The sequence below is a fragment of the Cucumis melo genome, chromosome 4 (assembly GCF_025177605.1).
Source record: "Cucumis melo cultivar AY chromosome 4, USDA_Cmelo_AY_1.0, whole genome shotgun sequence".
NCBI lineage: Eukaryota > Viridiplantae > Streptophyta > Magnoliopsida > Cucurbitales > Cucurbitaceae > Cucumis > Cucumis melo.
The window spans coordinates 32,217,888-32,234,086 of record NC_066860.1 but is presented as its reverse complement, the minus strand read 5'-3'; the positions used below and the strand labels follow the sequence as shown (position 1 = coordinate 32,234,086).

The 16,199-nt window shown below is 30.7% G+C and overlaps 2 protein-coding genes across 3 annotated transcripts; one reads left to right on the top strand and one right to left on the bottom strand.

Annotated features, from left to right (window-relative positions):
- The first annotated feature begins 2,024 nt into the window (after nt 1-2,024).
- Nucleotides 2,025-4,550, top strand: LOC103486641 (uncharacterized). Its single transcript, XM_008444653.3, has 3 exons — nt 2,025-2,300; nt 2,501-2,660; nt 4,205-4,550. The coding sequence occupies exons 1-3, from the start codon at nt 2,163-2,165 to the stop codon at nt 4,384-4,386; spliced, it is 480 nt and encodes a 159-aa protein (XP_008442875.2). The 5' UTR covers nt 2,025-2,162; the 3' UTR covers nt 4,387-4,550.
- A 2,255-nt stretch (nt 4,551-6,805) lies between these two features.
- Nucleotides 6,806-9,960, bottom strand: LOC103486642 (B3 domain-containing protein At2g36080). Of its 2 annotated transcripts, XM_008444655.3 has the most exons (3): nt 9,233-9,956; nt 8,451-8,656; nt 6,806-7,380 (listed from the first exon to the last, which is right to left on the bottom strand). In XM_008444655.3, the coding sequence occupies exons 1-3, from the start codon at nt 9,867-9,869 to the stop codon at nt 7,333-7,335; spliced, it is 891 nt and encodes a 296-aa protein (XP_008442877.1). In that variant the 5' UTR covers nt 9,870-9,956; the 3' UTR covers nt 6,806-7,332. The 2 variants fall into 2 exon arrangements, with proteins under 2 accessions (XP_008442877.1, XP_050940073.1); XM_051084116.1 differs by lacking the exon at nt 6,806-7,380 and having other exon boundaries at nt 8,119-8,656; nt 9,233-9,960.
- Nucleotides 9,961-16,199: the final 6,239 nt, after the last annotated feature.

Below are 16,199 nucleotides of genomic sequence, written 5' to 3'. Positions count from 1 at the left end.
TTTTCGATTCTCCATCTTCCATTTTACGATTCTCCATCTTCCTTCATCTCTCATTTTCTTCAAGCGAACAAACCCTAATCTTTCCACCTTAGAGATGACAAACCCCAATTTCCACCCTCCCTTTTGCAAGTTACCATTCCATTTGAAGTTTTAGTTTCATCTTCAACTTTATCGATCATGCATTTTCAAGAATAATAATATAAACATTTGAAGCACGCAAATACTATCTTCATTTTCCATCTTCTTATCTTTGATTTTTAAGTCTACAACCTACAATCACGCTTGGGATGGAAGAACAAAGACCGTCACTCATAAGAACAAAGATAAAAGTTGCATCTTCTTTGTCTCCAAGAAAAATTTTAGCTGATTTTTTTTAATTTTTTATATTATTATTTAATTAATAAAATGTAGATGGAATTTGTGAGATTTTATCTAAAAACACAATATCTTAACTTATTTTGTTGGAAAAAAATTAAAATTAAAAAAAAAAATCAAAATTAATTTTAATTTCCAAATTTTAAAAATAAATTAAGATATAATAAAAAAACTAAATTTAATTTCTAAATTATGAATGGTTGAAAGATTCAAGTTTATTTTGAAATAAAAAAAATGTTGAGATTTAGCTAATAAAAAAAATAATAACATGGTTATTTAAAAAAAATTGAATAAAGTTGTTTTAATCTTCAACAAAATTGTTAAATCCCGATATATTAGAAAGAAGTTATGATAATTATGGTATACCTTGTTAACACGACGAAATTAATTACAGGTTCATAAATATATATCATCAATTAAAACTTTTGATAAGAACACATATATTGAAATAATTATAGTTCATGAATGTGAGTATTTTTTTTTATTGTATAAAATACCATGAACGTATGGCATTCTAAAATCATGTTAGTTGTTTGTTATTTCTTTCAATTACATGAAAATTCTTATAGACATCAAACCAATATTGATAGAAATTAATGTTATTCATGTTTTAAAAGTCTTTCTAAACAAAATTAATGCAATAGTTTTCTGGTTTTAATTCATTTCTACCATTGTACAAATTAATAGTACTGAACTAATTATATGTATACACAATCCTATATATTTTTAGAATAAATTAATTTGAATTTAATAAGAAAGATTGAGAAAGAAATAGGTAAATTCTCACTTAAATAAAAAGGGCATGAAAAAAGAAAATTGATAAAAGAAATAATAATTTGGTTATTTTAAAATTCAAGTACCGATGTTTTGAAATAAAATCAATGGTTGAGATTCTCCCAAATTCAAAATAATAATTTTATTATTTTGAGATTCCCAATTAATGTTATTTTGATATAAATATATCGTTATTCCCCAATTTTTAAAAAATAATAATTTTGTTATTTTGAATTCAAGTAGCTAATTGGTAAACAAATCAACAGCGGAGATTCTCGAAATTAAAAATAATAATTTAGTTATTTTGATGATCAACAAATTAATGTTATTTTAATATAAAATCTATCGTTGATATATTATTTTAATATAAAATCAATTATTAAGTCTCAAGATGTTAAGAAGACTTAGGATAAATCAATTAGTTAAGCCTTATGATATTAAGAAGAAATTATCATATGAATCGCGATATCTTTTTCACGCCGAAAAAAATTAAAGACTCGTAAATATATAACATAGATTAATTATGGATTGAAAACGATCCCTGAAAAGCATGCTCTATCTCTTATTATTTCAATTTTTCATCAATAATCGAACCGAATCTGATATATCATAAGGGATTTACCTTTTCTATTGATTCCTAGGATCAAAAACAATTCTTGAATGAGGTATTCAACTTCAGGTGAATCGAAAAAGAAATATTTATTGGTTCTACCTTGATGAATCTTTTTATGGAAGGATGAGAAAAAAATGGGTCCGGACCTCCCCGGTTAATCACTAAGTTGTTAGTCCAATATACAACAACACTTGGCCCATCGGCCCATTAGCCAGCCCAATTTCAAAAAGTAGAAAAAGATCGATTAATTAATTAATTAAATCGTTCCTCTCTGTTGTTCACAGCAATCACTGCCGTCAAGCTTGCCTCTCCGGTTTGTCCTTGCGTCGTCGTTGTCTTCTAAATTGGACCTGCGAATGCATGGAATGGTGTAATATAAGTGAGCAAATCTCTTGCAGGAATGAAGGCGAAGATTGTTTTCAGGAAGATTTATGACTACGTTCGGTATGATTTGAAGGAAATTGCATTTCCCTCGTCTTTACCGGATCCTCCACATGTAAAGAAGCGCCCAAAGCTTACATGGCATGATCGATTCCTGGTATATTCTTCTTATCTGGATGTTCTCATTTTCTTCTGTAGCTTTTGCTATAAGTTCTAATTGGTGATTGAGGGGAAAAGTTAGTAGCGACAAGATTGACTTACATACGAACAGTTCAAATTTTGATTCTGCTCTTATTCTGTGTGTTTCTTCTGTTCTTATACTGTTGATAAGTATGTATGCTCGGATGGTGAGTTTAGGTGTTGAAGGAGGCTTCCAGGTTATACGCTGCAAGCTGGGTGCGGGACATTGGTCCTGAACTGCGACCACATGAGTATAAGGTGGAAGAAAGCGAAAACAAAACAAATTCACCAAAAAGTGCGCCTAAAGAGAAAGAACCTTCAACACTTGAAGACCTAGGTAACCGACCTTTGTGTTATTGTTTGATTCGGATGCTTTATACTGGAATGAAATATTTTCTCATACTTGTGATCATGTATTCACGGTCGGGGGAAAATCCTTGTACACTAACTTCTAGATGGACTGCTAATTGATTTTTAGTTCGAACATGGTTTTCAGTGCAATTGTGATTGGTGTATTTTGTTTACCGACTTCTGGTTCCTGGTCAACGAAACCCGTTGAAGCATATGATAGAATTGCTTCAGGTTCAAGTAGTGCTCAGTGTTGAAATATTCCTTAATATTTAATGCTTGTGAAAGAAATAGTGATAGGTAAGGCGTACTGGTTTTGTAACCTTGTCATGCATGTTGTGCTATCGATGGAAATAGCTGAAGATGTGAACAGAATAGTCAAAAGTACTCAATGTTCAAGGGGAAGGGTCTAATCCTTGTTTTGTGGTTATTCTTTCCTCCCCTTGTTTAAAGTTTGAAATGGGATTGTATTTGCATAGAGGATTTCTTACACTAGATTATGATATTTAGAATTTTTTCTCTGTATCTATTTGAATTAGATTTAACGCTCATCCCATCCCGTGGTTGTTGATGTCGATGAGATATGCAACAATGAATCCTTAGTATAGAATGAGCAGCCTAGTAACATCAATCCTTCGTATAGAATTAGCGGCCTTGTGTAATCAATTTTCTCTCTCTTAATAGATTTCTCTCCATACATCCCCATTTCCATTCACCATCTTTAACTCTTTTTTGACAATGGCATGTCTTGCTGTTTCTCCTCCCCCTTTCCTTCCTTTACCATCGACTACGAGACCTTCACTATTGTTCATGATCATTTGGCTCCAGTTGTCTCTTCAGTCCTCCCCATCCACTCTTCCATCAACTTTTTTTCACAAGTGTCCCTTTCCCAATCCAAACAAGAAAGGGAGCGTGGATTTCAGCTCCATGATCCTCTATCCTTTCTATGGGAACACACTTATTGCTACCCAATTCACAGCACCTTTCTCAGCATCCAAAGAAGAATCAATCTTGGTTAATACGTGTATGGTATCCAGTCTGGTCAGGCTCCCTATTTTGAAAAGCCAAAGGCTGCAGAAGCAATTATAGACAAATGGGATCAGGCTTAAGGTAAAAGAGATTTTCAGGGCCGGGTCTAATTTTGCCACTCTGCTGCAATACTCTTATTGGGTACACAGTAATTGCAGTTTGATTGTTGGTGGCCCTCCTAGTAGGGTGCTAATCAGAAGTAAATGTAGAACAAAACATTGGGACCTCATTTAAAAGAACTATCATGCCTATGCATCTGATTATCTGGTGTACTTTGGTTGTTCGTTTCTTTTTTTATTTGAAGGATTTGCACCAGTTTTCTAGCTTCTTGTCAAATAAAATAACATTAAAATAGCTGATTTTTGTCTCTTCTGTTGCAATTGGATTTTCTATCCGTGTTATTTTACTTTTAACCGTTTTTTATGTTCTTTTCTGGTATTGATTGAATAGTATTATTCCTGATTAGATTGCCATTTTTCTTCTTTTGCAAAAATTAAAATCCAGCTGTGGCTGCAAGAGGAGGAATGGAGACATTAAAACCAGCTTTGCAGCGGGTGTATATGACTAGAGCTGCTGCATATAGAGACGCTCTAAAAAATTTTATAGATGGGTATCAAGAAGGTATTCAGCAAGTCATGGAGAAAAAGGACGCTTCTGATTCCCAAAAGGGAAGTGATAAAATCTAATAAAAGTCTGACAGTATTTATGCTTTATGTAAAAGCTGCAGAATTGTGACCAAGATAGTTTAGAGGATACTGGTGGTTCAGTTTCCGTTTGTAAAAAGTGGTTGAATTGAGATTTTTAGTGTATTTTTCGCCAGTGCATTTTGAAATATATACAGTTTTGAGCATCTTCTAAATATACACAAACAATCATGAGAAAGGACGCCTAATCCAGCTAAACCAGCAGGATTCCTATGTTTGTTTTCCCCTGTTATTGTCAGTTATTTTAGAGTCCTTAGTGACTATTACGTATTTGCTTACAAGTAGGCATGGAAACAATAGTATGAAGGACGGCTTTTGGCTGCGAAATGAATAATTCAGTAGTTCTTTTCTTTTGTCTTCGGCCTTTTTGAGATGTGGATTGTCGATTCAATATTATTCCCCGCACATTTGTGAAATGTTTCAAATTAGCAAAGATCAGAGGGAAATAACTTCAGCTCCCGTAAGGTTTGGTTTACCATTTGTTTCAAGTTCGATAACTTTTCCTCGACACTTCAGATGTGAATTCTATTGCAGCTGGCCAATGCGTTTGCATTAAGATCACTCCGGATTTTCAATCATGTCTTCAGGTATCTGCATGGTGGATTGAATTTACAGTACAACCATAACTCTATGATTTGACATCAAAGAGTTGGACGTTGATTTTGCAAATTGAAGATAGAAGGTAGTGGCATTGTTTGGTCAAAAGATGTTGCGGAAAGGAAATGCTCAAGTACGCTTTATTATGGTGAGAGAGAAGGCTGAAAATGACTGGGCATTATGGGGTTTGAAGGGCCCATTTAGAATTGGGTTCTTGCTATTAGCAGATTAGCTCCCAATGTTCGAGCTACCATTTGACTTTTTTGAAGCCTGAATTATTGAAAGCGAATGAGGTACCAATTGCTCCATATTTTATATGCTCTTTTTGGGACTACGACTACAGTTATTAAAAAAGGATCAATACTCAATAGTGAGGTTGCTCAATATCACGTCTACTGTTCAGTTTCATGTTTGGTGTTGCTTCTAATATTTTTTTTCAGCTTCAAAGCACAGGTTGTTGCTTTCAAGGCCTATTGTAATAATTGGTTAGAAGTTCTATGTTGGGAGAGAATAACCAGGTGATTTCCCTAAAAAGATAGCATGAAAAGACTAGAGAATGATTTCGTTTATACAATAATATTTTCCCTCGAGTCATTGCGGGTAAAAGAATCAATTAAGGTTGCATGAGTCGAACTCCCTTATTGTCTAGACTCCTCTCGATTGTCCAAGTATTGTTGGACCGAAAAGTTTTGATTTTGTACGTATCATGAGTATTCAAGATTTTGTCAAAGAACCAAGTGGGTGTTATCTTTGTTGATAAACTAATGATTTTGTTGTAGTTTCACCATAACTTATGCAGGCATTGAAATGTCATCAATTACTTTAGGATTATGAGTTTAAAAATTAACTATGCTGATTTTGGTATTGTTGGCTTGAGTCACAAATGATCTGATCGTTGAAAAGATAAGTGGATGGACCATGGACGAATTATCATTTGCTATTACTATATGTGTACTGTACTTAGTCATGCATAATAGAGTGTTGCTTTCCAAGCACATCCCCTAAGTAGGAGTCCTTTCATTCCTTTGATTAGCCATTTCTTCAATGCCAATGATAGCTTGCACACATATCTGGGGACCCCCCACTTTCAAAGCCACTGATGAAGATTGGAAAACCATCGGCCGAGGTCAATGGCTATCTCTTTTGTCTCAACATTTATGGGCCCCGCTAGCAAGATTTCCTAACTCATCTTTTCATCATTTGCACAGGTAGTAATAATATGCTTATTCTGTGTAATTCAGCCACTAGTTGATAATATGTTTATTACAATTCCGCAAGTTGTACTGAACATTTGAACCACATTGATGGCTGTAGATACAAAGTAAATAAGTTGACAGAGAAAAAAAAAAAGCTATATTACATTTTGTCCAGCCAATTCACAGACAACTCATCTTTTTACCGTGATGGTTTTAATTTGTTCTTAGAGACGAAATGTAATAAACATGTCAAAATACTAATATATATATAGAGTTCGTAGTCCTGATTGGTACTGTGTTGATTGCAAAAGGGATACATGGTTTCTTTTAAATTGTGCATAACGTGTCTAAAAGAAACATATTATCTGTTTGAGAGTATGATGATAGGACTGATAAATGGTCACCACAGTTTTTGTGAAAACAATCACTGTAGTAAATACTTGATTAATTGTATGTTCATCACAAAGTTGGATTTGCTTTTAGATGTCATTTCATTTCATTCAAAATGAATCTAAATTTCCATCTTCGTATTGAATGCAGGGGCAGACAAAGCATGAAAAATTAAACAGCGACCTCTAGAGGAGCAGAGCAGATAAGGACACGACAAGTGAGAAGTAAATTTTTATATAAATGAGGTGAGAAAGAAAGGTTAGATTTTGCTAAAACTTATAAAATAGTAGTAGGAGTAGAAGGCGGGAGTGTCAACGATCCATCAAATCCTCACCCACCCAAAATAAAAAGCACTAACACACAGCCCCATACCCTCTCCCTCCTTTTTTCCATTACTCATATTTTTGAGCCTAATCTCTCAAAAATCTCCACTCAGAATCTCAACAGTACTCAAAATAGATTCCTCATTCCTGACCTTCAACGGCCCTAGCTAGTTTCCCATTTGCTTTCATCTTGGACCCCACTCGTTTTCATCCTTATCCGTCATCTCTGTTTACACCCTCCATCCATAACCTTGGGAAGTCGGCCAGAAAATCTGGGATTTCCCTTCTTTTTTTTTTGTTCTGTATTTTCACCTTCTTTTAATGGGGTGACTTTTCTCAAGTGAAGTGGTGGGGAATTTAATTAAACAAATAAATAAAAAGTGGGGTTTTTTGCAGTACAGGGACGTCACATCCACCCATCTCTATCCTTGATATTTCGTCTGGTTGACATCTTGTGAGAAAGTGAAATCCTGTTACAACCACATTTTAAAACTCCCATAAAATGACCTGTTATAGTGTGTGTGTATGAATGAAACAAAGTAATTTTACATATGTAGATAATCAACAAGTAGAATTTGTAGTGATTTGGGAGACAGAGAGAGAGAGGTTTTTGCAGAATTTTAAGATGGAAAGAGGAAAAAAAGGAAAACATAGGTCCAGAAAAAAGGGCAGTAAAAACTGAACAGGGGTTGGTTTTAATATTTATTGTGTAGGTTTCTAAGAAGGGAAGGTTTTGAAATTTTAGTGGAAGTGAAGACAGAGAGTGAGGTTCTAATTTTTCAGAGGTTTGGTTTTATTTGTGCAGAGTTTTTGGTCGATATCATTTCTTCCTTGCTGTTCAAGTACGATGTCCACCTTACAATCTGGAAACCTACCATTTTCTCTCTCTTTTTTCCTTTTCCTTTTCTCAATTTTCCAAAAAAAAAAAAAAAAAAAAAAAAGAATTTGTAGCATTGTCCTATGCATTGATTTGCGGATTCTTTAATATAAGACATAGCCAACAAAATGAAACACTGCCCTTGAATTGATCCCAGAAATGTTTGAAGCCTAAATCATATTTTGTTACTTTTGAACTTTTATTTGAATTTTGATTTTTTTAAAGTAAAGGTATAGATTGCATAGATGCTTTTTATAATGCTACTCATATAGTAGTAGTTCTGATCATCCCTTTGCTATATATTAATTAATATAAGTGAGTAGTGAGCATATGACAATGAATCATCATAAAATTGGGCAATATTTGCAGCTTAGCTACAATTCTAGATTACTTTGCAGATTTTGTTGGCAAAAGAGGAGACCGTACAAATTAATTAATGCAAGAAGCCATTTTCATTACTATTTTTCTTGTTTACTTTTTTTTTTTTTTTAAAAAAAAAACCTTTTTCTTTTTTTTGCCACTTTGACTCTATTCTGTCTGATTAGGGGAAACAATTAAAAGAGGTATCAGAGATGCAACGTTTTTAATTTTTTAAAAATTAGAGTTAAAAAAAAACTTAAAAAGGGAGAAAATAATGATAAATATGAATTTGAGTTGGCATACCATGTGATGAGGAAGAGGAGAAGAATAATGTGGGTAGAAGGTGTGGCGGGTTGGATCTCGACCCGATAGACTTAAACTTGACCCGACATTGAGCAACGACGGTGGTTCGGGTTCCGACATGTCGGTTTGGCACTCCAAGTCCACTCCGAAGAGCCGCAGTATCTTTGAATTCCCAATCGACACTGTTTGACTCTGAACAGAGGACTCTGAAAACAATGCACATATTTCAAGTTTCTTTTTTTTTTTTTTTTAAATTAACAAATATAATACAAACATCATCATGAATTTCCTGTTTATTTTATTTTGTTACAAAATTTCTTGGTAGTTAAACGCATGATTTATGGGTGTTAGTACATGAACTTCGAAGACCCAAATAATTGTAAATTTTTTTAATGAAAACTCAAATAGCCTTCTTCATGATTCATGCGTTTTATTAACTATATTCAACTATTGAATTTCGTTTTTCGCCCTTTTTTTTTTGTTAATGATTCCCAAATGTAGAAGATTTGATCTCCCCCAGAACAAAAGGATTTTTCGAAACCAATGATTTTTTCTGGACAGAACATGAAAAAAAAAAAAGGCATTTCATTTATAATCCCTATACAATTGGATAAAGTTGAACATTTCATTTTTCAAGTCCAATTTCAAAAGAGAAAAAGAAGTTTAGGAAAGGGAAAGGAGTAAAAGCTAATTTTGGGTACAAGAAGCGGTTGGGCTACCATAAAAAAAAAATGTTAATAAATTTACTAAAATAAGAATTAAAAAAGAAAAAGAAAAAAAACCTGCATGAGGAGTATCGGAAGAAGATTGGTATGGCGGTGAGGGAAGATGACGATGTTGATGATGAGAAGGATATGAATTTGCAGAACAGAACATTCTAGTCCAACCTCCACCGCCGCCAACCCCACCACTCCCCGTCGCCACCGCACTGTCCGCCGGAGACGGTGCCGACCTCCTTTTCCACCCAATGAACAACCTATCACCGTCACGGCGGTGGCGTTCAAAAACGACGACATCACCGGCGTCAAGCCGCTTCTCTTTAACAAACCGGCTCCACCCTTTGGTCAGCACATAGCTCTGACTACTATTCCAATAAGAGTAACGGAACCGCCATATTTTTCCGGACTCATCTTCAAAGCTAAGGAGCAACCCCTTATCGGCAGAGTCACCGGCGGCAGCGGCGGCGGTGGCGACCGCGGCGGAGGGTGAGAGGGGAAAGTATTTTTCGGCGTATTGCTTGGGGATGACGAGACGGTTGAGTTTGCCAACGTCGCTGGGGGTTAAGGGTTTCTCGAACATGGGGAGATGGTCGGCGGTGACGGCGAGGGAGAGGGAGGATTTGGGGTTGAGCATGATGGGGAGTTGAGAAGTAGAGAAAAGAGGTTGATGGAAGTCAGGAGAGAAGTTGTTTATGGACATTTTATTTTTCTTTTTGTTTAGAAGACACTGAAGAAATGAGTGAGGATTTTATCTACACCCATACTCCATACTCAAAAGTACTTATTTGCATCCATATTCTCTTGCAAGTTGTGGTGTGACAAATATTTTGAAATTTTATATATATTTAAAATAATATTTATTTTCGTTCTTTTAATTTGATATGTGATCAATTTTATTTCTTTCTAAAATGATATCAATTTTAAAAAAAGAGAAGATATAAATAATTAATTTTACTTTAAAGTTATCTAAATGTTTGTTCTTTTAAAATATAACTTCGACCGGATTAATTTTTTAAATGGTATTAACATTTACTTTAAGCATTTGAAAAAAATCTTCCTAACACATATTTAGTTAAAAGTATGTTGAGAAATCTCTATTTTATTTGTTTTCCACTCCTTACGATTCTCAAATACAACTCCATCAGATTAAAAACAAAATGATGATTTTATTTAACAAGAATGGATGATGAGAAAAGAAGTGGGAGAATTGGTGTATTTTTCTTTTTATTTTGTGATTTTATTTATAGGATGTGGAGAGTCATATTAGTTGAAGAAAATACCTCTTTTTTTTTTTTTCTTTTTTTTTGTAAGTTAAACTTTTATTGTAGAATAAAAAGAAAAAGTCTCAAAAGACATGACAGTGAGAGAGGGAGAGAGAGAGTAAGTTACAAAAAATAGTACGAAAACGAGAGAGAGAGAGAGAGAGAGAAAGGAATTGAGATTTTCGCGTGATCGAATGCATCAATCATTAATTTCAGTGAACAAATATATATATATATATACACACACACACACACACTTTCTTTTTCCTTTGTTTTTTTAAATTCATTTTTTATATTATTATACATGGATCATTAACTTAAAAAAAAAAAACACTATTTTACTATTTCAACTCAAATCTCTCAGAATGGCCAATTTTAAAGTTTCGTGTAAAACAGAATAATAAAAATAGTACACTTGAATTCAAAACTTAATTTTTATCTCAAAAATTAAATACACAATTGTGTTTATACTAAATTATATTTATGGTTAATATTAGTATAGCTTAACAAATCAAGTATTGTATTAAAGGTTGGAGATTTGATATCTCATTTTTTGCATAATTTTTTAGACTAAAAATATGGACTTAGTGTGTAGTGTTTGACTTTTTTTTCTTTTTCAATTTAGCAGTTTTTTTTAAAATGTTTTAATACTTTTTGTGGATAGTGTTAAGTTTTATTCTAATTCTATTTTTAAATTAGTAAAAAAAATGAGACGACATGAATAACAAAGCGTATTGATGTATTAAAAAAGAAGTCTCTAGAAAATATACTTAAAAAACCATATGGATTAATAAAAATAATATTAACATGATTATTAGCTGTATTAAAATAAAATCAAATAGACATTTTGTTAATTTATTATTATTATTTATTTATTTATTATGTTTTGTGAACTTTCTTACGATATAAATGCAAATGTGGATTAACTTTTTAAATATAATATCAAATGTATAGAAATGTTAATAATTGATTGAAATTTAAATTAGATAAAAAGAAAAGAGAACTAAATGAAATTAATAAAAGAGAGAAAAAAGAAAGTATATATTTAATATGTGGGGAATTAAGAAAAGGGATAGTTGGAGGGTTTTCCCTGACGTAATGATTGTGATCCATTTTCCAATTATCAGTCCAATGCTCTATTGCGCTTTGCACTGATTCTTATGCCATTTCCCATCTCTATTTTTATTATTCATTACTTTCTTTCAAATTTACTACACAAAAAACATCATTACTTAAATTGCTTAATTATACTATGACTTAAATCAGGTAAAATTATTTTTAATAGCGTTAGAGCTAAATGGTGACTTATATGTAGCATGTTTGATGATTTATTTTTAGGGCTTATGTATGCCTAGTTTTATTTCACATAAGTATTGGTTTGTTTTGTTTAGATCAAAAGCAATGGGAGCAAAATACAATAATTAAACATGTGAATTAAATTAAGTCTCGATTGAAAAAAAAAAAATAGAGAAGCTTATAATATAGAAGAGAAATTGAACCAACAAATTTAAAAAGACGTGTCGTTAAGTTATATATATAAAGTATCATAGTCTAATGGTGATAGTTACAAAAATATATGTAAACTAGAACTAATATTGCACATATATTATGTGTTTATGTAATAACATAATGACATTTGGTAATCTTTAGAGATACATTTACATTTACAATGTTATATACAAAACAATACTTTTAGTGTCCCTCGGCTACATTAAGAATAGAGTATGTTACATAAGAAAATTGTCAACAATCTAATAACAAATCCTACGTTTAATTTTGAGAGATAATTCTAACCAAATTAACCAAAAAGTATATTTAAAGAGAATATTTATCAACAATCTAATAACAAAAATCATTAGCTTATTGAATATGTCAAAATAGGAATAAGCTAGGGATAGAACTATTGACCTTTTGAGATGGGTAATTAGTGGTTTATCTACACATAACTATAGTCGTATCGATCTCGAGTAAGGTAGTAGGACCATGACACAAAACATAGCACTCAAAAGAAATCAACTTGAGAAAGTATAGAAGGGGAGAGTGGTCCTTTTTCGAATTTGGGTTTTTGTAAAAATTGAGTCACGTGCATGAGAGAACATTATTATTATTGCTCTAAATATTTTTGAAATAATTTTCAAAGCTTATATGTTAAATCCCATTTTCTGTTTTTGCAGACAAATTATTATTATAATATATATATATATATATATATAAAGGAGAAACAAATCCCAATCTCTTCTTATTTTTGGGTTTCCAATAAAACCCAGCAGAGATGAGATGAGATAAGATTTTATTGTCCAATTACATATGAATAATAAAAAAAAAATATGTAGACATATAAATTAAATTTAAGTATAGTCGTGTTTGAATTCTATCCTTTCACTAATATTTCAATGTCTTTCGCTCTTTTTAGGCAAAGACACACTTGCCTTCTTCTTGCCTCTCTGTCTCTTTCTTTATTTCTCTCCCACATTCTTTTTTTTTTTTTTTTTTTTTTTTTAGTTTAACTTTAATTCTATATTCGATTTTCTTTTTTTATTATATAAAAAAAAGTTATATATATATATATATATATATATATGTTCTAATAAGTTAGAGTTATACTTAGGTGTCTTTGGATTTGAAAATTATAAATAAATAAAAAGATAATGTGTTGATAGGGAGAGTTAGATACAAAAGCCACCTCAATTTCATGATATAAACACAAACACTTTCTTCCCTCATTTTCTTCTTACCCAATGCCCCACCACTCCTTTTCTTTTCTTTTCTTTTTTCCCCTTATATTATCAATTTTAATTAATCTAATTCCCTTCCATCATATATAATTTTAGTCTCTATATTTTAAACTTTAAATATTTTTCCTTAAATATTATTATGAATTCAAATTTAATTTTGAGGGAGGGATAATATTGAAAGTTTTAGATTGTAAATTTGATTTTTATTGTTTTATGAATGTTCGAATTTAGTTTTTAGAGGTGTAAAAATATAAAGACTAAATTTTTATTTTTATTTTTCAATGCATTGACCTAATATTATTGAATTGGAAGATTTATGAATAAAAGGACTAAAATGAAAAAGATTTTCTAAAAACAAATGGTACAAACCAATTCATTATTTGTAATAGAACCAAACAAAAGTGGTTAATTAGTAACTACAATAAAACCAAATTAGACTTTTTAAGCAACTCTATATCTACACGTTGGAATACATAATTAAGTGTGAACAATAGATCATTTAAAAAGAAAAAAATTAGTAAGTAAACATCTTACATTTTTTATGCAACATGTTTACAATTATCCGGTGACATGTTGTTGCTTATATTTTTAATATTTTATAAATATTTTGAAGTATAACACAATTTGAATTTAAGTTTTATGTTGAGTAGGTTAAATGGATAAAAAAAAAATAAAAAAAAAGAGTAAAAGTATTGATAAAAATATTTGAGATGTCATAAAAAATTGAATGGGAAGTTCTTAGCATTACTTAGTTACGAGTTTTATGAAGAGAGGTAGTGGTAGTTTTGATCTGAATCATGTGTTTGATTGGACAAGTCCCGGAATTCCATCCAAGAAAAAGAGAGTAAGTAGTAAAGGGGAACAAATTCCTTCTCTCTTTTTCTTCTACAATTTTAGATATTTGCAGCGTTTTAAAAAATCTATTTACCTTGTAAGTTTAATTTTTTTAAAAAAATTTATAGCAAATAGTATCCTAAAAAAAATACAAATTGTCAAGTCTAACAGTTTTGTTCTATAGAATATTTTTAACAAGACTTTTAAAATATTTGTAAATTATATATCAAACATGGACCCGTCAACTTGTAAAATCTTTTAGAAATTCAAGTTTACCCTTTAATACATGTGTTTCCATCACCTATAGCAGTTGTCATTGATAATAGCTAGTGTTATTAATTGATTAGCACTTTTTTTTTTTTTTTAATTTAAAAGCTATCGCTAATAATTATTGATAATAGTTATTAGTGATAGCACATTTTCGATAAAAGCTATTGGTGATATTCATTGATAGCAGCTATTAGTGATAACAATTATTAGATTTTGTGTTATATATCAATTGTTTTATCTTTGTGCTATATAATTTTTTTTTTCAGGCTTATATAGCCTTAGTTTTAATTTTGATATTGTAACAATTTATACCATCCATTAATAATGGAATTAATTTAAAATTTGAACTTTTGCAAAAATCTAAATACACTCTCCTTCTTCCGACATTATACCATGTGAAATATATTATTGTTTCAAATTATAATTAAACTTTCGAATTGTTACAAAGTGAATGAATTTAGACCGATTATCAATATATATTATATTTAAAAACGTCCATATACTCAACATCTATACGTGTGCAAACTTATTCAAATGTCGAACTAATAAAACAAATTAAATTAGAGCTAACGCTTACAATTTTTAAAGAAAATCTTAATTGAAAATCTATATAAATTGATTCGTTGATAGAAGTTAATTAGAGTATAATTGCTAAAATTACAAATCTGATTTCATATATACTTATCGAAAATGTTAAATGGATGCACATTTAATTTAGGTTAAATTGTATTTGCATTCCCAAATTTCCTATGTTCTTCTTCTTATTTTTCTTTTTATTATATAAATTATTATTTAGTTGAGAATCGAAGTTTTGGAGGTGAAAAAGGTGAAATAAAATATTATTAAGAGGTTTTGGTTAGCGATGGTTTGTCGGCCAAGTGGGAGAGTCCTTCACCACAAACAAATTCAAATTTATTTCAGGTTAGGGTTCAACCACAATCTGCCATCTTTCTCCTTCCCCTTCAAATTTATTCTTAAATAACCATTTATTATTATTATTATTATTATTATTATTATTATTATTATTATTATTATTATTTTATAACATGCATCACTTTGTATATATATATATATATCTAGCAGTACCTAAATTTTAAAAAAGAAATGTTTAGTTCATTTGTTTCCTGATAAATAAATATATATATATATATATATATATATATATATTTATAAAATAAAGGACCTACTTTCTTCATAGGGAGGGTTCTTTAATTTGTAAAGAAAAAGAAAAAAGATATCAAATCTAAGAAAAATTACTTTCTTTTTATAAACCCATTTTATATTTTAAAAAAATTTCCATAAATGGAACGATGTTCTAAAACAATAAAGCAATAGTTTATCTAGATATTTCTAATTTTAAATATTTCTCTATTTCCAAGGTCCAAATCACAATTCATACACCTGCCCTTCTCATTTTAGCTATGGTTTAGATCATTTCACACTCACTCCTGTCGTTGTGGGATTTTTTCGATTGAATTGAATATTCAAGCACACTAGAAATTTCTACTTTGATGTAATAATTAATAAGTACAGAATTATAGTTAATTTATTGTTTAATCTTTTCATTTTATTTAATATTACACAAACCGAAAACAAATTAAAAAAGGTTGAATTGGTTTAGTGATCTTGTTAATCATTAATTAATGAGAAATTAAAAAAAAAAAAAAAGAGTTTAAGATATCAATAATAGTAATACCTGGGTCTAGTAAGTTGTTCAAAGAAGGTATCAATTACTGATCATTGTTTCAATCTCATTGACATAAAATATAAGAATAATCAATAAGTCAACATCAACTTTATTTGAATGTGTACCCTCTTCATTAATGTCTTGTTAAAATAATAAACAATATCATGAAGATAAAAATCATAATCTATAATGGGTTGGCTCAATAATTTCTATTTAAACTACACATTATTTTTCAATCCTCG